This window comes from Larimichthys crocea, chromosome XVIII (genome assembly GCF_000972845.2).
Source record: "Larimichthys crocea isolate SSNF chromosome XVIII, L_crocea_2.0, whole genome shotgun sequence".
Lineage (NCBI taxonomy): Eukaryota > Metazoa > Chordata > Actinopteri > Sciaenidae > Larimichthys > Larimichthys crocea.
The window spans coordinates 1663205-1684704 of NC_040028.1; the positions used below are offsets into that span (position 1 = coordinate 1663205).

The 21500-nt window shown below is 42.6% G+C and overlaps 1 protein-coding gene across 1 annotated transcript; it reads right to left on the bottom strand.

The window, feature by feature from the left end:
- Nucleotides 1-16416: 16416 nt before the first annotated feature.
- Nucleotides 16417-21489, bottom strand: dnajb11 (DnaJ heat shock protein family (Hsp40) member B11). The gene is made up of 10 exons (XM_019270145.2): nucleotides 21274-21489; nucleotides 20718-20874; nucleotides 20052-20149; nucleotides 19413-19542; nucleotides 18952-19094; nucleotides 18645-18727; nucleotides 18503-18560; nucleotides 18296-18407; nucleotides 17990-18149; nucleotides 16417-17156 (listed from the first exon to the last, which is right to left on the bottom strand). Exons 1-10 carry the CDS (start codon nucleotides 21345-21347, stop codon nucleotides 17092-17094), a joined length of 1080 nt encoding a protein of 359 aa, XP_019125690.1. The 5' UTR covers nucleotides 21348-21489; the 3' UTR covers nucleotides 16417-17091.
- Between the last annotated feature and the right edge of the window lie 11 nt (nucleotides 21490-21500).

The window sequence follows — 21500 nt, forward strand, 5'->3', positions numbered from 1 at the left end:
TTCCTTACGCCTCCAGCGGGCCCTCACCATGCACTCTTTATTGTTATTATTCTATTATCAACCAATTATTTGCACCCTTATTATGACTTCATTACCTATGCCTCCTTTTCATTGTCCTTACTTTTAGACGTCCCGTGTGAGTGCGCGTGCCTGAGTTGATTGATTGCTCCATGTTCCCGCTGAATGGACTCTGATGTTACAATCAGCTCTAATTGGAAACGAAAGATAACGCAGCCCAGGGCGTGACGCAGCGCAGACTATTAACAGAACGCGCAGGGAAAAAAATAAAAACATATTTTTTCAGAACACCTCCTTCACATTTCTGTTGTCGTTTTTTCTCGGTGGGAGCTCACAGCCCGGACCTGACTAATGCCGTGCTGCTGCTGTTGCTTTTTCTGCCGGTAACGCAGCGCACATTTAAAGAGGCCCGTTTGAGTTCCGCTCACTGCCTCTAATTCCCGCAGGTGATCCAGACTAATTGATGGCTCAAAGCGCCTCAAAGGGCCGCAGTGTTTTCAAAGGATGTATCTCGTTTCCGTGCAGGATTAATTTGTCTTTCGCAGCCATTTTCCACTCTTTTCCAAATTGCTTCCAACAGAGGTCACGACTAAACTCAGTTACTGCGCCGTCACACATCTTCACTTCTTCACGCTGCCTGCGCGCTGCATGCGCCACACCAGCACCACAACTTATATACACTACTACTACTACTACTACTACTAATAATAATAATAATATAATGATGATCATAATAATAGTAACAATAACACAACAACAATAATAAAACAACAATAATAATAACAATAATGACAATAATAACAGTCACATAACAATGATGAATAATATACAAAACATAATAATAACACAGTAATAATAATAATAATAAACTAATAAACCAATGGAATTGTTTGATTTTTTTGTATCATTATTACTATGGCAAATATTTAATAGGTATCGAAGTAGATATAATATCATTGCATAATTATTGAATAATAATTATTATTACATTAATGATAATATGTAAAATAACATATATAATATATAATAAGTATTAGTATGATTATTAGTAGATAATACAATTTATCATTTAAACGTATTAAAATATGACGCTACATGTTGATGATTTGAAAGAATCCAAGTTTTGTTTTTGACCTGAATTTTCAAAATCTTTCACCTGTTCCAGCACCACTTATTAATATCAATAAAAAGTCTAAAAGTAAAATATTTTCTATGAACGTTTCTTTACAGATTAATAACATTAATACCAAACGTTTGTGTTGCCATGTTGTTAATAATCCCTGACTAATCCACAAAGTAATCATTTCTTAATAATTTATGGGTGGATTACGAACATTAGTAACTGTACCATCAGACACTTTTCAGAACTTGGAAACCCAATTGTGTTCTTATTTATAGCTCATCATTCTTTAATCATTAATACGACATGTTACAAAAGTTCAGAGTGGTGCCAGCCTTTCATATTTCATCTTTTTAATTTTGCTGCTGAGACTCTTTTTTCCTTTCAGACAGACACAGACGTGGAGAGGTGCAGCTCTCGGGCAGACAAAGTGCAGCAGAACTGGATTTGATTTGATCAGAGACAGCAGCTGTGATGTCCTCGTGCCTATCTGAGCTTCTCGGTGTCTCTGATATGAAGCCGTGGATTGTTTCCCTGCTGGGTAGAAGCCGTGGCCCTCGCTGGCAGCCCCCGCAGCCCCCTTTCCTCCCAATAAGTTCTTACCTGAAATCAAATCCGCCTGTTTAACGAGGAGGGGGCGAGTTGGACAGAGAAAGGCAGTTGTGAGCGTCAGCACTCTGCACTATGTCATTGGGCACAAGTATTTGACAGTTGGAATTATCTGTAAATACTTCATTAAAGTGTGTATGAGTTCCCCTCTTGTGCCTCATGGTCCACTTCTGGTAAGATTTACAAATGATAACATAAACACTTTTCAAAAAAAGAAGAAAAAGAAATTCAATTCTCATTTGAAAAGAATTGTAGAGGAGGGAAACGGGGGGAGACCGGGAGAATTTGATTGGGGGCCCACGAGCAACAAAACAGCGGAGGTCTCTGTAATGAGGTTTGGAAAGTGTGTTCAGTGTTTGGGGGCCAGGATTTACTTGACCTGCCAGAGAGATTGTCTTCCAAACGGACGACGTGCCAGAAGTTGAGCTGAGCTGTCCAGACATTCACTACCAACTACCTGTGCTGTGTTCACTCTGCGGAGAAAGGGGGACATGTGAGTTCTCACAGTGCCCCAGACAAAGAGGGTCAGAGTCATCAGAAAAGGTGAGCCCAATTCATCTTGCAACTTGGCTCTTAATATCCAGCCTCAACGAAATAAAGAGCTTCTCTCTCTGCCAGTCAACTGTTTAATGCATGAGCGTTCTCCCTGATGGCTGCTCGGTCCTCTCCTGAACACGCAGCATCTAAATTGAGCTCTTCAGCAGGTTAACACACAGCCCAGTCTTCAGACCAGCGCACACTTGCCAGTAAAATAAAATTGGAGTTCACTTAGGCTACACTCACACTGACACACACAGCATGAAGTCACTCCAAATTCGACTCCGTTCCACGTCTGGTGGTCACATTGCTCTAAGGCTGACACAATCGCCTTGGCGAAACATATACACTCCACATGTCAAGCTGTCTGGACTAATAACCAGGCAGCCGGCCTCTTATACCTGAGAGCCCGGTGTCAAGAGCAGGCCCGTGTTTGGAGGAAACGGAAAGTGATACGCTTTAAAAGTCAGAGGCAGGAGGTGGAGAAGGGGTAGACAAATGAAAGATATTAAAGAGGAGCAGAATGAAAGAAGGGGAAAAAGGAGGAGGAGAAAAGAGCTTTTATATTTTCATGGAGAGAATCCGCAGGTGGAGCTGCAGATGCAGAAAAAAACAAGTGATGCAAGAGATCACACACACACACACATACACACACACACACACACACACACACACACACACACACACACACACACAGATCCTACCATGAAGCACGTTGGTCCCCACCGTTTCTGAAAACGTGTCGTCCACAGTCGACATCGGCGTCACTAATTTCCCAAACATCTCGTCTCCAATTTCTCACCACTGACACACAGGCGTGCCAGCGGCCTTGTGGGTAAACAAGGGTGCGGGAAAAGTGGATGGTTTCACTTTGCTTTGCAGGTCCCCCCCCCACCCCTGCCACACAACCCCTGGGTGGGTGGAGCCAATGCATTCAAGTAAATGTCAATCATTTACTGTCAGAAACCAATGAGGAAGCTTTTGTCTCCCAAAGTAAATCCTTGTGATTTCTCCAAAGGGAGTCAATGATTAAAAACATGCATTGAGGGACACCCATATTGGCCTGCCAAGTATTTAGTGTGTCTAAATGTGTGTGTGTGTGTGTGTGTGTGTTGGCTGAGTCCTGAGTGGCTGTCAGAGCGATAATGATCTGGCTGGCTGTGTGGTGGGTGCAGGGTCAGAGGTGACCTCACTGCTGTGATCTTGTGTTTGTTATTGCTTTGCTGCCCTTGGACGGGTTAACATAGCACACACTGCATCAGCTGGTCTGTGCACTTCCTCTGGCACACACACACATACACACACACACACACACACACACACACACACACACACACACACACACACAGACACTGCTCCTTCACTGGGCCTGCGAGAGGCGTCTGAGGGTCACTTCCACATGTGTTGATGGGCCCTGAGTGAACTAATCTAAACTGGTGAAATGTTATCCCACTACAGGGAGGACAGGAGCCCAAACGGCCCCTCTGCTGCTCTCCTTATCCCCTAATGTTCAGAGTAACAACCATGGAGAAGTCTAGATATGCATGTCACAGTGGAGCACAGAGGGCTTGAAACTTTGGAGGTGTGCGACATTTGTTTTTTTCCTCACGGGGCTGAGGAGTATTGGTTGCAAGGATTCATTTGTAATTTTCACACAAGATTCTTTTTAGTCAACTTAAGCACCTCAGAGCTCATGTTCCACACACACAGCACACAACACTCCAACTGTACGAGGCGCAGCGCAGAGTGGTTCCCATCAAACTATGATTTCCTGTTGAGTAAGACAACATATGTAATAATATGACAGTTGGTCGAATGAGTTTGTAACGCTGGAGCCACCATTACGAGTCTGAAAGATTAACACGGAGAATGAAGTGAATTTGTCATTTTCCTGTTTAACCTCAATCCCACAATTCATCTCTCATAGTCATCAATAAACTGTTTTTTCTTGTTTGTGATGTCACAGATCTTGCTTCACTCTAACTTGCTTCTGTGCATTTTTCATGTAATGTGTTGTAAATGAGTTTTCCAAAAAATGTCGTAACCCTTGCTAAAAATATTAGATCTGCTACTTTACATCATATTTGTGGAAGTGGTTATAATTGATCAGATCATAAAACAATATGTATATACATCATAAACAATACAAAAAAATATTCTGAACAAAGAACAGAGATTCAGCAGTGTGCTTATTAAAATACAAATATTTCCTAAAAAGAAAGCATGTGAATTTATCACATATAAAACACCAGCTCAGATGTTTCACATGGAAAATTATATCATTATATACATTATATAATTTATATCATATTACCTATATTACTTCCTTATTTGAAACATTTCACAGGTGAAAACATGAATTTCATGAATTTCACAAGCTTTTATTTTGAATGGGAAAATAAAATTAGACGAAGCGAGTCAATAAACTTTACATAGTATAAAACTGAAGCATGAACAAGCATCATTTTTAATATTCTCAACAGTATTTAAGCCAGACTTATTTTATTTGAACCTATGGACACCTATGAGGCCGGTGAATAGATTCTAGCAGTGATAGGCGAGTCTCATGTGTGGACGTCCTTAAAGCACAGTCACAGATCTCAAAGGGTTTAATTGACAGTCCTTTGCCTCCAAGATAGTTTTGTGGTGTAGCCTCCATACAAATATAATAGCAGCCACATAAAAGAGCTGTAGGCAATTGTGCTGACTGTAGTTGTGCCAGCAGAGGTATGCTAATGGAGTCAGAGGATAGTTTTGTGTGCGTCACAGGTCTCCTCTGAGTATGGTGGTCGGATGCCCACCCACCTCCTTAATTTTCATACTTCAAACATTCAACAAAGACCCACTAATACAGAACATATTGGGGGATGGAGGGTGAGAGCGCTGGACATGTAAGACAGACAAAGAGTGAGGCAGAGAAAGAAGAGCAGAGTATCCACTTAATCAGTCATTATTTATAGCCCAGGGAGGTTTAAGGTCAACATGTTCAGGAACCAGGGCCGGGCCTTATGGCTTTAGAACTTCTCTACAAATAATCACAGCACAGATACTAGATATGGATCACTCCTCCAGCTCCTGCCTTTCTGTCCTTCACAACCTTCCATCCTTTCTTCCATCTCAGTTCATTTCCTAAGAACTCTGCAGGTTTATGTCCCATTCTACTGATCATTTTATTTTTGTTCTAATTTGACACAATATCTGATTTCCTCTGCATGGTGCTGCTTTTACATTTGACAGGATTGCTACTTTATTTCCTCACAAAAATGGTCAGGAAAGGTAATGGTAGACGCATGCATGTATGAGCATAAAAGTCTGCAAGCTCTTCTACATATATGCAGATATTTGCTAGTGTGTGTGTGTGTGTGTGTGTGTGTGTGTGTGTGTGGTGTTTTGCAAAAGCTGTGAAATGAAAACAAATGGGAATCCTAAGCGAAGTGAACATGACGGATGGAGCTGCTCGGAGGGAACAGAAGCATTAGTGTATATGGCGAGTGGTCTGGTTTGCCACATGGAGTGTGTGTGTGTGTGGTGTGTGTTTGTAAGGGGGTGGTAATAGAGGAACGGGAATGACAACGCAGATGAGGGGAATGGTGCAATGGAGTCAGTGAAGGTCTGACATTGCCAGAACCTGCCATGTGCCATTGATTAACCGGGTAGAGTTGCAATGATTTAGTTGACAAAGCATCACATTAGTGCAGTGAATCCAAGCGTGTGTGTGTGTATGTCAGTGTGTGTGTGTGTGTGTGTGTGTGTGTGTAGATTAATGATCCAGGGAAAAGCCAGATACTTGTTGACATGAACTGAGGTGCCAAAGTGATATCATGACATTGTTATATTTCTCACGGTGCTATTTTTCTCTTATTACAGAGAGATTATTGAATATGAATAGCAATAGTTTCTTTGCAGCAACAGTAAATATTCAAACAGAAAAGCAGGACAGCAGTTGTTTTAGCAATTATTATAGACTTGACAGTAGCTCATAGTAAAATCATATAAGATGTGGAAGAAACCTTTTAGTTTGACTTTGTTTTTTAAAGAAAAATAGAAAACAAAACGACCCACACACATGCTGTTTTGAAATGACACAATGGGTTTGGATTTGGTTTCATGGACTTTAAATTCACGGAAGTTTACTCAACTCATAAAAGAGCGTGAAACCATTCAAACCAGGAAAAAAGGTGAAAAGCAACAACAACGAGGATTCAAGTTGGCAGCAGCTAAAAAACAAAAACTACTTCTTACAGTACGTCTGCAGATAGCTGTGTGCGGGTGAGTGACATGTGTGTCAAAGTGTGTGTGGGTGTGTGTGTGTGTGTGTGTGTGTGTGTGAGAGAGAGAGAGAGAGAGAGAGGGGTGAAAGGGCCAGGTAGACTAGACAAGAGGAGTGGATTAGTGAGGGACAGCAACAGTCGACACTTTTCTCAAACCGAAGCTGGACCTGTTTTATCTCAGTGTGAGGAGAGAAGGAGGGAGAGAGGTCTTTACAGGGACAAGGCCATGCTCGGCGTTGTGTGGCTGGGTGAGGGGGTGGGGATGAGGTTGCTGTAGGTTCGGGGGGTCTGTCTGTCTGTCTGTGAGCTGTGGAAGGCCTGCTCTTGGGGCTAACTGATTAGACCATAATTTGAGGGGTGTCTTGAGGGAGCAGCCCCCGTTTTCGTCCGCCGCCACCACCCATGGGAGGCTGGAGTAGGTGCAATAGGACCCGGTACGTATCAACACACGCACATACACATGCATGCTTATGAAATGATGGATAAGCAGACGTGGGGATTGAGAACAGGAAGTGATGATTTAAACAGAGCACCAGAGACGCCAGCAACAGAACTACTTACCCTCCCTCTCTCTCATAGTAAAACATATGCACGCTGGAAGGAACAGGTAAGCTTTGAATTATGTTTCACATTCACGTCACCAGTACAAAGTCATTTAATGTAGAGTGGCTGTAATCAATATTTCATCAGATCAACAATGGATCACATGACTACTTGTATATGAAAAGTATTGCTAACTTGTGGAACCCACAGAGAATTATCGCCCCACTCCTCGGTTCCTCTCAGCTCAAAGGAGAGGAGCATTTTTCAGCTCGTTACTTTGGTTTTTCCCACCAAGAACTTTACTTTTTTGGTTCTGCTACTGCTTTCATCCATTTCAGCAGCTGTTAACAAAAACAGTTTTAAAAACCTATGGTCACTGTGGCTGCTCAGCACCAAACTGCAGACAGACAAGATTAGTGACGAGCTGGTGAACAGGATGGAACATTTAGCAGCTACAGAGACAGAGACAATTCTGTATTGTTGGTGGAGACCAAAAACAGAGCTAGAAGGAGGGTGAATATTGTACTTATATTCATCAGGTAGCTGGAAACACAGCTCCAAATTAATGGTAATGCCTCTTTATATCTATATGATGTATAAACCAGAAACAGTCCACGGTAACTTAAACATTCATCATCTTATTTGCTTTCTTGTCAATAGTAGACACTCTTATTTATAGTCAATATTAAGCTACAGCCAGCAGTCGGCTAGCTTAGCTTGGCATAAAGACTAAGGATGTCCACAGGTCACAAAATCCACCCGCCTCCATCCCCGCAAGCATGTTTATTAAATCACTAATAAACATGTTATGTATAATAATTCATCTGGTACAAAAACGGATTCATAAAAACTGTTTCCCATGGTTGCAGGGGGGTTACCTGTCAGACTATTGCTGTGTACTTCCATTATGCACTTACTGGAAAGAACAATTGCATTGCAACATTCTACAGTTTTCTTCTTTGCCAAATTGCAACCCATTGCAAGAATATAAACATAAATATAAATCATATCTACAACCCAACAGCCTTTGTGCTGAGTTATGCTAACTGGATGTTGGCTCTATCTTCATATTCACTGTAGACATGAGAGTGGTACTGATCTTATCGTCTAACTCTCTCTAAAAAAGTCAAACTATTCCTTTAAAATGTGAGCGTTGTGTTCACAGCTTGTTTTTGTTGCCCCCAAGTGGCCAAAAAAAATCTATGAATGCAGGTTTAAAATGATCGCTTAACTCATGCTGTATCTGCTGTCAACCAAAGACAGAAAAAATGGGTTTGCACAAAAATAATCAAATGTTATATTTCCTGGACTGGACTGAATAAGCAATATGCAGTTGAATTGCGCTGCATTATACTGACCCCATGTATAACAGTGGATTGAAGCTAAAACACCTCTGTATAATCCAACAATCTACTGATCCGACAGTTGAACCAACACCTCTCTAAAGCAGCTTCAACAAACCTGAAAATCTGAACATTTATGAAAGGTGTACTTAATAAACTGCCGACTAAATCTATTTTTCTACATATGTATTAAATGAAGAATCAACACAGACGGTAATTGCTGTAATTAAGGCAGCATATAATATTTATTGCGGCTCGTTTTACGCAAAAGAGCTGATATTTATCTGTTATTACAGGCACTAAAGCTCAGCCCTGCTTTGTTATCCTGTGTTGTTTGACCATTGCCTTGACGCTGTGTCAGTCTCCACTGTCAACAAGCAGCCTGCAATCTCTCATTAGATCAGATGCTATTAGGGCAGAGAGGAGTCACTGAACAAACAGTATCCCTGCCTTTAAAACCGGGTTATCTAATCTAGTCAACAGGGATGAGCTGGACTTTGGAGTTCGCAGACAGACAGGGCAGTTTGTCCACAAGTATTGTTTGGCACAGAAATAAAAAACGCCACTCAAGATCAGACAAGTATTCATTGGTCGATTGCCGTGACAGCAAGGTTTATGAGCGGGGATCAGATAAGAGTTTGTGGAGGTACTTTGTTGAGGGTCAGATAACGTCTGGTGCTGATCAGTAGAGATGGTGCTGTGGTCGCTCAAAAGCAACTGCATCAAATGTGCATCAGTGGAAGGCCGTGTTTTGTAGCATTAACCAACCCACTGTTTTGTTAGAAGACAGTGTGGTATGACTGAAGTGTAAGGCAGATGTGTGCTGCTGTGAAGTGAAGCCAACACTTAATTTGTGCCAAAAAACTGCAGTTCCTCAAACGTCCACTTGAGGCTGGCTCCAGAAGTGAGTCAGTCTCCATAAGTCCCCATGTCCAAATGTCCAACTTCACAGCAGAAATAAACATGTTTACAGCCTGGTACAAAAAACAGTTTTGGTCTCTGTAGCTAATTTCCCCATTCATGACAACTGTACTGAGGGTGAATTTATATACAACTCACCTGATCAGATTATATTAAGGCTTAAAGTTATGCAGAATTAAGAGCATGGATGCTTTAATTGAGGTGGGTCCTGTCACAGGTGGCCCCAGGCTTCATTCAGACAGTCTATGGTCCATGAAGAGGTCCGTTTCCTAAAAACATTTTAGTGTTACAGGTCGGACAGTATTAACATTTCTGTAATAAAGAGCTCATATACAGAGATTGTCTATTTAGTTTTATTATAACATTTCATTATTGGATGAGAGAGCCCTGATCACCTAGTGTACCTGCTAATGAGCACACAGCTACTTTACTTCTGGAAGATTCAGTCACAGCATCACCCAAATATCAGTTCATTGGAAGGACAAATCTAAAGGCAGTTGTTAGACAAATCAAATGGATGTTCTCTAAATATCCAGTCTTTGTTTTATCCGACAGATTTCCTGCTGATTGACACAGGAGAGGTGTCAGCTCTTCTTTCTTTGCGTTCTTTCTGATTTTATTAACCCTGACTGACGAAACCTCGTATCATTTTCCAACTTCAGAATGCACTTTTGCGCAAAACAAGGATTGTGGATTGTGTAGCCTGTCTCTCACACTGGAATTATGCACGGAAAGGATCTCTTCATGGCCAGTATGGACAGGAGGCACATTTACAGTGACCACAAACTCTTACGATGTACATATGTGCATGTGAGCATTGTGTTCAGAGAGATTTTAAGATGTGAACCGATCCTTTCTGCTTGGTCCTGGACTGGGTTCTGCTCTTGCATTAAGTTTGGCACTGAATTCTTCAGGGAAGACACCTGAGCTCAGTCTGAGAAACTTGGCCTTGTCCCAGTTATTTACCCACTTCATGCCTATTAGACATTGCAAAAAGGATCCACACACAGTGAATGTTTTCCTGTAATATTCCTATTTGTTTTGCCTCATTCATGTGCCCATCTTCTCCAACCTCTCTTCATATATGCGTCTCTCTCCCTCCCTCTCTCTCTCTCTTCTCCTTCATGGCTGAGTGCTTTGGTCCAGGCTCATGAGGCAGAGGCGGCTGTGTATGCGGGCCCAGCCTGGCCCGGCCTGCCCAGCATCAGGCTAAGTGCCTCTGACAGCCCACCGCACAGTTATTAACTGTGATCCGCCACCACAGGGCCTGGGCAACCCCGCGCTGAGGGGAGGGTCCACCAGAGGGCTCTGCTCTAAACACAAAGACCGCTTTCACCTCGCTCGCAGTCTCCTCTCCTCTCCACCATGTACCCTCCTGACCCCCACCCACACCCACACCCACTAATACATATTTACATCATTTTATATACTGTGTGTGCATACAGTTTTGCTAATATGGCCTTATTCATGTGGCCTTGAACTGCTGGGAAGCTGCTCTGCCAAACCATCTGAGCCCCTGACATGGATGGGCTGAATAAAAATGCTTTTGTTAAGGACAACTGTGAAGGAGGTTCTTTTATAAATGATAACTTTTGTGTGTTTATATATATATATATATATATATATATATATATATATACACATACACACACACATATACATATACATATACATATATATGTATGTATGTATATATGCATGCTGCTGTAACATATAGCCAAAGCGTGTATGGTGCTGCCCTGTCGGCATTATGTTGCCTATGGAATGCTATCCATATACTTGTGGCTTTCATCCATATAGGTGGTCTGCAGCACTGTTTGTCCTGCGCTCGCCCTCCAGTATCCCAGCCACCCCTTTTTCTTCCTCAGGATGTGGGAGACCAGAGAGCCATCAGCCCTTTCAAGCAACAACACAACATGGGTCATTAGATGACAAAATTGGGAGAGAAATAAATAAATGTTAGTGAGGGGGAGGACAGAGAAGGAGAGAGAGAGAGACAGACAGACAGAAAAGGAGAGAGAGTGAGATCCATAATGACAGTTGACTATGTTTAGCCCCCAGAAAGGCATTGGGATAAACAGCAGCTCGTCCTAGCTAACAGGAGGGCTTTAAGTCGCTGAATTGAAAACCCCCAAAGCCACTTTTTCCTGCCCACATTGGCCATAATGAGAGCCCCACCATTCAATTGTTGAATAGTTGAGGCTTTTCTCTTTGAGGTGACTGGCTTTAATATAGCAACACGACATACACAGTGGAGCAATGGACGTCCCCAACAGTGTTCAAAGCTGTGGCGGGATAAGGATACGGCTGACATGCATTATTCCTTACAAAAGCTGCCCTTTGTTTGCTTTATGCTCAAATCCCGCAAATTGTAGGCTTTGTCCGTCAACATTTCTTATTTCGGGCAGAGTCCTTTTTTCCCTCCTTGCCCCCTCCCACTCTCTCTCCTGCTGTCCTCTCTGGCCTTGGCATGTGTTGGTGCTTCACGCCACCGATAACTACACACACATTGAAAACAGTCAGATTACTTTTTTGTTGTCTGTTGAATTCATCCTCAGGGGCTTGAAGGGAAGGAGGAAGCTTGTCAATCTGTGCCCTGCTCAGCGCAGATACGAGAAATTCAAGCCAGATTTTTAGGAGCATTCATGAAGGTGACATTTCCAATTTCCTATCTCCCTATTGAAGGTCTCTATTGCATTACAAAAGCTTGTTACCTCCGGTAAGTAGGTTATGTTTTCAGTCCCATTAGTTTTTCTGTCAACAGGAAAAACTACTGGCCTGGTTTTTATGAAAACAAAAGTGTAACATGGGTCAGGGAAGAACCCATTCTAGTCTTGAGTGGATCCGAATCACGAGGTGCATACACTAATTAGTTTTAACATCAACAAATAGATTAATTGTCAAACAGGCAACACCCTTAACAATAAAGGTTTGAGTTGGTCATGGTGATGCCAACTGTTTTCAGTTCTGCAAGAAACCTTTTACTGAAAGCTTCTTCAAGGAGCCAGTTGCTGCAGACCGACTTTAAGATCAGGTAAGTATAATAAAGAACCTTTAAAGTGAAAAAGATTATTATTATTATTATTATTATGAGTATTATTATTATTATTAAAGGTTATTGCAACAGTTTTTTTGTATTCAGTTCCCCAAAGAACTTTAAAAAGCAACAAAGGGTACTCAGGATAAAAAGGTTCTCCAGAGAACTCAAAGTACTCCACAGTGTTTCTCTGTCCTTCATGGTGATGCCACAGAAAAAAACATTTATTATAAAGTTTTTCCCAAAATTTAGTGTATTTGTACCTGAATTGATTCAGAGTGCAATATACAATAATTTGAATTAATTTATGATTTTAATTTTAAAATGCAGTGCTGGATAAAATGGGTAAAGAACTCTTTGTTTGCATTTAGTCCCCCAAGAATGTTAAACAGCAAAAAAAAAAAAAAAGTCTCCAGAGCAGTATCAAGAACCAGTTTTTTCTTCCTACTTGTCAGTGTTACTTTTTGAATTATTTGAATAATTGAATGAACAGAATTCTATTCTTACTCAACAAAAATCATCTGTGTCTGTCAGACACCTTGATGTGTGAGGAAAGTGTTAGGAACTGGCCAAAAGACAATCATGGAATATATACAGTCAACAAGCATCGCCCCTCTGTGTCAGTTAATCTAAACAGCATGAAAGCCAAAGCATTTCATATTCTGCTCAGGCTTCCAGGTACTCTACAAGTCATTGAGCAATACTTTCTACTGAAGTACAGTTTTTCTTGATAACCACAGCAATGCTTTACCAATTCATCATTCGTACACAGTCTGTATACATGACATGGATGGACTGTCAGAATTCTCATGTGAAAAATATGATTGCTTTTAATTGCATTTTGGATTCAAAAGCATCCTCTGATCAACACGTGAGCATGCTTGGAAGAAGTATCAGTGGGTCAGTTTTCGTGTCAAACAGCTGACCATAACAGAGGCATTAGATCTGCTTTGAATCTCCCTGTGCATTTCTGTTTGAAATATTATAATAAAAAGTTGGGAAACTGTAACGGGACTGTAACATTTCTGTGTTCTGCTCTGAGTAATGCTCCAGCGTCTGACAGGTCAGGCACCATTAACCGAGCACACTGCCGAGTCAGAGCAGGTCAAAACACCCATTGGCGCCACCACACACACACACACACACACACACACACACACACACACACACACACACACACACACAGCAGATTGCTCAATTAACCCTTCTTTAGCCTGTGCCTCTCTTAACCCTGCAGCTACGCTTAGAAGTCATTACACTCAGGGTCAAGTGTGATCCCTGCACTTATCTGCATCAACAACTGGCAAGTGCAGGCATTCTCTTGCACACACACACACACACACACACACACACACACACACACACACACACACACACTCAAACTACACAGACCTCTGGTGAGTGTTGTGGGTAATAAAAAGTGATTTAGGGAGGGATGTGATTGAAGAGGCAATGCTGCCCTCATGTGCTCCACAATTTGTAATTACAAGTGGTTAAAATATATTATTTGTGGATGATTGGTAAATCCCCAACATAACTCACCCTGTCCTCTCTACTCAGAACCACGTCTCATAAAGAGGGTCACAAACAGTCACCTCATGTACAGTTTCTTACAGCCTGATTGGACCCTCACATCCACATGCTAAGTTATGAGCTGGCGTGGGAGCACATGGTCATCTGTTGTGTTCGGGTGCTGAACCTATAATTTGGTAAAGTGGGCTATATTTCTTGAAACACATTATGTTTTTGTGTAATAAATACTGAATAAGAACAGGAGCAGTCGGACATAAATTCCAGCCTTTTGAGAAACATTTCCCAGCTGTGTGATGGTGGTCTCCAAAGGTCTGAATCTCACTGGTCCTATTAGCTGGAGGTGGAAGAGTTTTATCGGAGCCAGATCACAAAGCTTCTCTTCTCCTCTGTGGAGACTGTTCAGTCTGAAAATGACTATGGGATGTGTGGTGGGCCAGGGAGGAAACTCCCTTTACCACAACCCTGCTATCTCTGTGGGAGCTCATTATACACACAGAGTGGCCACACACATGAATGCACACACACACTCATTCATAAGCAGATATTGTTCGTACAATACACACACATGCATCTACTACATACATACTGTAGGGGATTATTACACACACACAAACACAGTCTGTGACATGAACACTGGTGGGCAGATGTGTACACTCACCACACTATAAACTAACCATCATGGATATGTTTCAGTGGACATCCCCTGCCCCACCCATGCAGACAGACTCCCCGACAACCTTCCACCCACAAGGTGTGTGTGTGTTTGTGTGTCTGGTCCAAGGATAGAGTGGCGCGCCTGATGTCTGTGACACTGAGCCGCTTGTTACAGTAAAGCCACTGAGGGGTCACAGGGCATGTTAGGGGGTCGTCCAACTATCACATGGACCACACATACACACACACACACTTCTGTGGGCCGTCATTTACATAATGCATTCCCCAGCTCCTAACCTTAAAGCTGCATTAATCAATATTTTTAGAATAAATGCGTCAACAGCTAGTTGCTAACTTTGTCCGTGGTGCTGAGCAGGTCGTGCACAGTGGATTCCTTTCACCTCACTGGTTTGGTTTTATGGCGCACAACTTTGCAGTTTTAGTTGTCTTTGCCCTCATCAGCCTTGTTTAAATAAATCCCACAACACGTCACGTGCAGACAGATAAAGCTTGTGACCTGCTGGTGCACACAGTGGTACAGTTAGACAGAAAATCTTCCTGATACTCATCAAGTGGTCAGAGACACAGATGAATGATCATGCTGTGGCTCAGCAGGTAGACAGACGATCAGAAGTTAGATCCCTGGCTCCTCTAGTGTCCGAGGCTGCACCATCACTGTGTGAATGTGTATGAATGGTTAGCTCTCAAAAGTTGCACCTTGCATGGCAGCTAATGCCATCAGTTTATGACTGATGTGTGCTTATGTGTGGCTGAATGTAGTGTAGCCATTACATTTACCATAATGCTGCTCTGTGTCTGCGGGATGTGTTAACACAGCTCTAGAAAGTGATAATGTGCCAATGTTATGTTTCCTTCTTGTTGCACTGCCCCCCAGTGGCCAGCCAAAAGCCATTTGAAAAGATATTTTCATTTCCCAAGAATGTTTTCAGGAGTTCACAGACACATGCAAGATCTCCTTCACTCACAACAGCTCTGCCATGAACTCTATGCTCAGAAGCTTAGAATGTCAGTGTTTGTTTATGCTGTCAGAAATATAATCATTCTTTTTTATGTTTCATAGCTGGTGCTGTGTTGTACTCAAGTGAAATATATTGAAAGGTGTCTCTAATACTGCAGTCCTCTCAGATATTAGGTAGTCAGAATATTGGAAACACCTCTCAATAAAATAGAGTCCAGATCAACATCACTGCAAACTGCAAGCTCAATAATAAACATGAAGTTAAATGAATACCTCTCTGACAGTGTCATCAAAACTGACATTATCTTTGTCTTTGCCACTGATTATTAATTCTAATTCTAAAAATAGGACACCTGAGAGACTGTACTGAGGGTATGTTTGGCTCTTGTTTTACATAAGGGAGCCCTTTCTGCGTGGCTGCATGCCAATCCAGACACCAGCTGGATCCACAACCTGACAGGCTTGTATCAGGGCAAAGTTGTCCCCACACAGTGCTTCACTCCAAATCACTCTTGAGAGCCAGTGTTACTTCATAATGGTCATTATCTAGTCTTTGCCGTCATCTGTTGGTGAGTTTGGGGTATGACAGTCCTTCAGAATTTGTAGAAATCTTTATTTATACTCAGTCAAAAGTACATTATCCCCTGGCATAATCGTTAAAAACGGCCAAATAATTCACATTTAAGGCCATGGCACCTCTCATAAAATTGGGAGGCAGCATTGCAGTCGATTGTAAAAACAGAGCAGAGGGAAATCCTTATGAAGCAAACCAGCTGTCAATACTTGCAAACCAAACGTCACGATCTGAAGTCCCTTTGAGTTAGAAGTGTTCGGCCCACACAGGGAGAGTGTTGTTTTTTTTTTTTTACAGTGGCACTGGAGGATGTGCAAACATTCCTCCACAAGAATAAAACTTCACTGTTTCACTGAAGAGGTCAACTCCTGTCACAGTGAACCTGGGGGCTGTGCAATGCCGACACTTCTCCTGCCGCAACGTGTCGAATGCAGACGGAGTCAGAGCCGACATAAATTAGGAAAACTAAAACACAACAAACAGATGAGCTTTGTTCCTCCCTATTTACAGTATTATTGAACAGGAATCTGACCAGAGCAACACAAATATCAGGGAACTCAACAGGTGAAGCTGTTACATTCAGACACGAAGAAAAATAGAAAATCTTCTGATCTTGCACAGGTTGAACGTTGTTCAGAGGTTGTTTTCTTCTCGGGTGCAGTTTGTCATTTTGATTTTGAAAAGAAACAAAAAAGGTCTTATTACAAAGTGGGGACAAGAACAACGAAAACATGGCGTCCTTTCCATTTTATACACTTTCAAATAAAAACATCTCCAACTTTAAAAAATAAATTGGGTTCGAACCATCCTGAGAACAATCTGAAAATAATAAATACACCCTGGCCAGAATTACGGAGCACCCTCCTGTTGATTGAGGATGTGTGTGTGTGTGTGTGTGTGTGTGTGTGTGTGTGTGTCAGATAACTCAGTCCAGGCAGTGTGTGTCAGTGTGTTAGTATCCTTGTAGTCCATTGTAAATCTTCTGTACAGATCCCTGCTTCAGAAGACTCCGAATTCCTGCAACGACAGAACGATGACCGTTAAACAAGTTAAACGAGTGACCGTATACAGTAACTTCTTTGACTTTGATTTGCAGCCTAAAACTGAAACCTTTTTTAAAAAGTCAGGAAAGAAAACATGTCTTCTTATATCCACCAATAACACTCCAGGGTTGAAATTTTTAATTTCCAAGTAATTTTAATGAGTGCCCTATAAAGGGTTAAAGTAAGTCATGAAATAAAGCAACTTGTCCTTTAAAAGGGTTCTAAAGGACTACATTAGAACAGATTCATTTTTACTGGCCCCACAGTTCAACCAGTCTGAAACCTGTCTCTATAAGACCAACCTCCAGCAGCCTGTCACAGTGCAGAGCCCAGCATTTGGGAGTGTTTCTGTGGGCTGGGTTGTACTGATGAACCATAGCTTTATTTCCCATTTTTGGTGAAACTGGATTGTATGCTCTGCCTTTACGTTTGGTATGGACAGCTTTGCTTCTTTAGCCGCTAACAAGTAAAACTGCAGTTAGCAGATAGTAACAAGTAAAGCTAGCTGTCCATGAAACTCTGGAACACTTTTCTGTCTTGTAGCTTGCTAGCTCAGCGATGGAATGAGCTGTTGGTTGGACATAGGTAGGGGTGAGGATTGTATAGTTGTGACATCACAGCATTATACATGTCCTGACAGCTCATTTCAAGCTGTCAGGACTATGTCTATGTAGTCACAGTCTATGTAATTGAGCTGTGTGCGTTTCTCCAAGCACCTAGACCTGCTTCATGATCAGAACAGACTTGATGTGAAGTCAAGTAAACTGACTGATCCTGTCAGTCCTTTAACATTTCCTTCCTTCTCACCAGCTTTCTGGTTTTCGTCAAGCTGCGTCTGAGGAAACTCCACATCAAAGCTGATGATGAGGGAACCTCGAATGTTTATGTTGTCGAAATTCGGCAGGCCCTCTCCTTTCTTCCACATCCGAGCACCGGGCTTGGTGATCTTATCTCTCAATATATGGACCTGTCGGATAGAGACACATGCAACAAGTCAATTAACCGGCACATTCCATCCCACACTCTTTTTATCTTTTTAATAACATGAAACTTTAAAAAGTCTGAGTTTGGAAACAGTGACAGTGGATAACAAACTCCAAGTGTGTACAGAACCTTGTGTCCGTCCAAATGTACAATGTCCATCTCAAAGCCGACCAGTGCCTCCACCAGGGAGATGGTGACGTTGGTGTACAGGTCATCTCCTCTGCGTTCAAACACAGGATGTCTAAAAAGAAAAGCATCCCCATAATTATGTTAATGTGTGTCAGTCTAATATTGGGATGCACGATAGAAGTTTCACAGTTTAAAAAAAATCCATACTTCAACACTTTGATGCGGAAACGTAGATCTCCAGGCTCTCCATCGATGTGAGGTTCCCCTGTGGTCACACACGAGGCGTTAACAACAGGTCATATTTGAAGAACTACTAAAATGATTTCTGTTAAGCTTTAGGTAGATTTACCTTCTCCAATGAAAGGGTACTCCATTTCATCCCTCACTCCCTGCTCAATTTCTACCTCCAAGGTCCTCTCTTCATTTACCAGCCTGTGGTTAATAATACAGAATAGATGTGTTGATTTTAGGTTTAGACAGGTTCTTTAAATGTTATTACACCTCTAATATACACTAAACTGACACAGTCTAATACAACTGTTCAGCTTCTGTTTAAACTGTGTCAGAGGTGTCGATTCAACTGTCTGCTCATCCTGAAGGCTGCAGTCTGTGATGCATGAACACAAAGCAGAGTTTAACTACAAGCATCCACTTACTTTACATTGGGACACTCATCACACACCATCTCCTGAGTCATCTGGAAGCGGCCAGGTCCGAGCTGTGTCGTCCTCATCTCCTGTCTGCAGTTACACTTCCTCTTACCAGGGGCTTCTTTGGCTACAGGCTTATTACGTACAACCTGACACACGAAGCAGTTTAAAGATTAGTACAACCCAGACACCTATAAGAAATTCACAGTACAAAGACAAGATATGAATGTTCAAAATGACTTGTCCACGCTTTAGATTATTTTTGGATATCATGGATGTTGTGTCGTCCGAGCTAAACTGAAGTCTTACAAAGTGTTTGGGTTGTACACAGCAAACTAGCAGGGAGTAAATCACATGATGATGATGGTGATGGTGATGATGATGATGATGATGATGATGATGGTGAATCAGTTGGAAATGGATCACTTGTGCAGGTTGTTTGTTTGGAGAACCAGTTTTCTTCTCACCTCAACAAAGTTCCCGGAATACACCTCTTCGAGCGTGACCTCCAGGTCTAGTATGATGTCATTTCCTCTGGGGATGTTCCTGTCCTGCTGTCTGTTGCCTCCAAACATGAACCCAAAGTCACCAAAGAAGCTGCAGGAGGAGGACAGAGTGAGAGCGTGAGTTGTGATTTATAATAACAGTAATAGCAACACTAATTCATGATGTGAAACTATGATAATGTCTGCTATGATTCTGTGAAAATGTCAGATCACTACAACCTCACACAAGTTGGACTTAACTTCATTTATATAAAAACTCAACAGCACAGCAACATATATTTTCAGATGAGCGGTGCGCTGTCACTGTGACCCACAGAACACAAGGTCAGTGAAACAGTGTACAGTGAGCTCTGTGAATGACCCAAGAAGTACACATTAAAAGTTATTTTTTCAGTGCTGTGATCGACACAAACAAAACTGTATTCAGCTCATGTTGTAAAGGAGTGGAAGAAGAGATAAAGCTGTCCCGAAAAGTGCAAATATGAGCTGTGGAATGTGAGATTTTTGTCTTCTGGGTGAACCAGCCCTTTGAGTTAGACGTAAGCTGCATGCAGTGCTTATTCTCTCCTGTCCAGAACCAGCAGACTTCATGCTACCAACCTGGAGAAGATATCGTTGTGTGAGCCGTGGTGACCTTCTTTGAGTCCATCTTCTCCGTAGGTGTCGTACTGTTTCCTTTTCTCCTCATCTGAGAGCACCTACGGGCAGACAGCTGTTGTCAGTCAGAACAAACACCTTCCACACAGCTGTGATGAAATGACACAAACAACTTTTCATGAGAATGGAACCCAACACACCTGCAGTGTCACATCACACAGCACCAACACAGCTTACACACAGTCTTAACACAACTTCTAACTTCTTTATTAGAATATTAAACAAAAAAAAGATTATCTTCACACTGCGCATGTGCACTCCGTGTTTATCAATCACTAATAATGTGAAAATAGGATCCGGACACACCTGCAGAGCTCATCTGACCTGAAGCCACTCCCACTCATCCACGTCTTGTTTCTCTGTATGCCAGCTGTGCTACGTAACAGCCAATCAGATGCAGCCACACGGTATAGTCGACCAATCAAACCGACCACACCGTCTCCAATGACAACAAGCAGTTAGCTGGCGTACAGAAGCTTCAGTATCGGTGCCTGTGGCGCTTCTTTCTACTACATCTACACTTACTGTTTATCATAGTTATCTTTTAAGACACAGTACGTTTGCTTGGCCTCTCTTCTGCCATCACTAACATCAAACACACACACACACCTCATAAGCTGCCCCCAAGTCTGCAAATTTGTCTTGAGCTTTGGGGTCGTCCTGGTTCCTGTCGGGGTGTAGCTGCAGAGCCAGCTTCCTGTAGGCCTTCTTGATGTCCCTGATGGAGGCACTCTTGCTCACCCCCAAGATCTTATAGAAATCTCGCCTGCGAGACAGAGAGGGAGGTGACAGTACTTATGGACGACAGAGAGACGGCACAGAGCAGAGCAAAGTATACGAGACAAGACCAAAACACTGCTGGGACCAACACTGACTGAGTTACTGTGCTGAGCAGCAGCTAGCTAGCCGAGCCGCTGAGCCGGCGTTCAGGCTCTCTGTATGGAGGCTAGCTCCTGGCTAACTCAGCCAGCTAACTAGTCAACAGACCCGCAGTCGTTCCTGAGCGGGGCTCGCTGAATGCAGCCTGAGAACAACAAAACACTCATTAGCGAGTTAGCTCGGTGTGAGCCTGCTCCACACATGCAGAGCAGGTCTGGACCAATCACAGTCAAACATGTGTACCACCCGGCGACGCTGCTTCACCGAGCCTCCACAGCCGACTTACCCCGCCAGCACCGCCGTGATAACGTAAAGAAGCAGGCAGCACACATTGCAGAGATTCATCCCTTTGTTCGCCATAGATCCGGATCTTTGTAACAGAGGTAGGAAGAGAGAGGACCAGCCGGCTTCTGAAGCTTGTTCCCGCTGCCACTCACAAGCCTTCTTCCTCCTGTCACAGAAAGCCCGCCCACTGCATGTCGGCGAATCCGCCTCTCAGTCAAAGCCCCGCCC

Coding starts and splice junctions, on each gene's coding strand:
- dnajb11 (XM_019270145.2), bottom strand. CDS start 21,347: ATGGCGAACAAAGGGATGAATCTCTGCAATGTGTGCTGCCTGCTTCTT. Junction 20,875..21,273: donor ATCACGGCGGTGCTGGCGGG/GTAAGTCGGCTG, acceptor TCTGTCTCGCAG/GCGAGATTTCTATAAGATCT. Junction 19,543..20,051: donor CACAACGATATCTTCTCCAG/GTTGGTAGCATG, acceptor CTCCTCCTGCAG/CTTCTTTGGTGACTTTGGGT.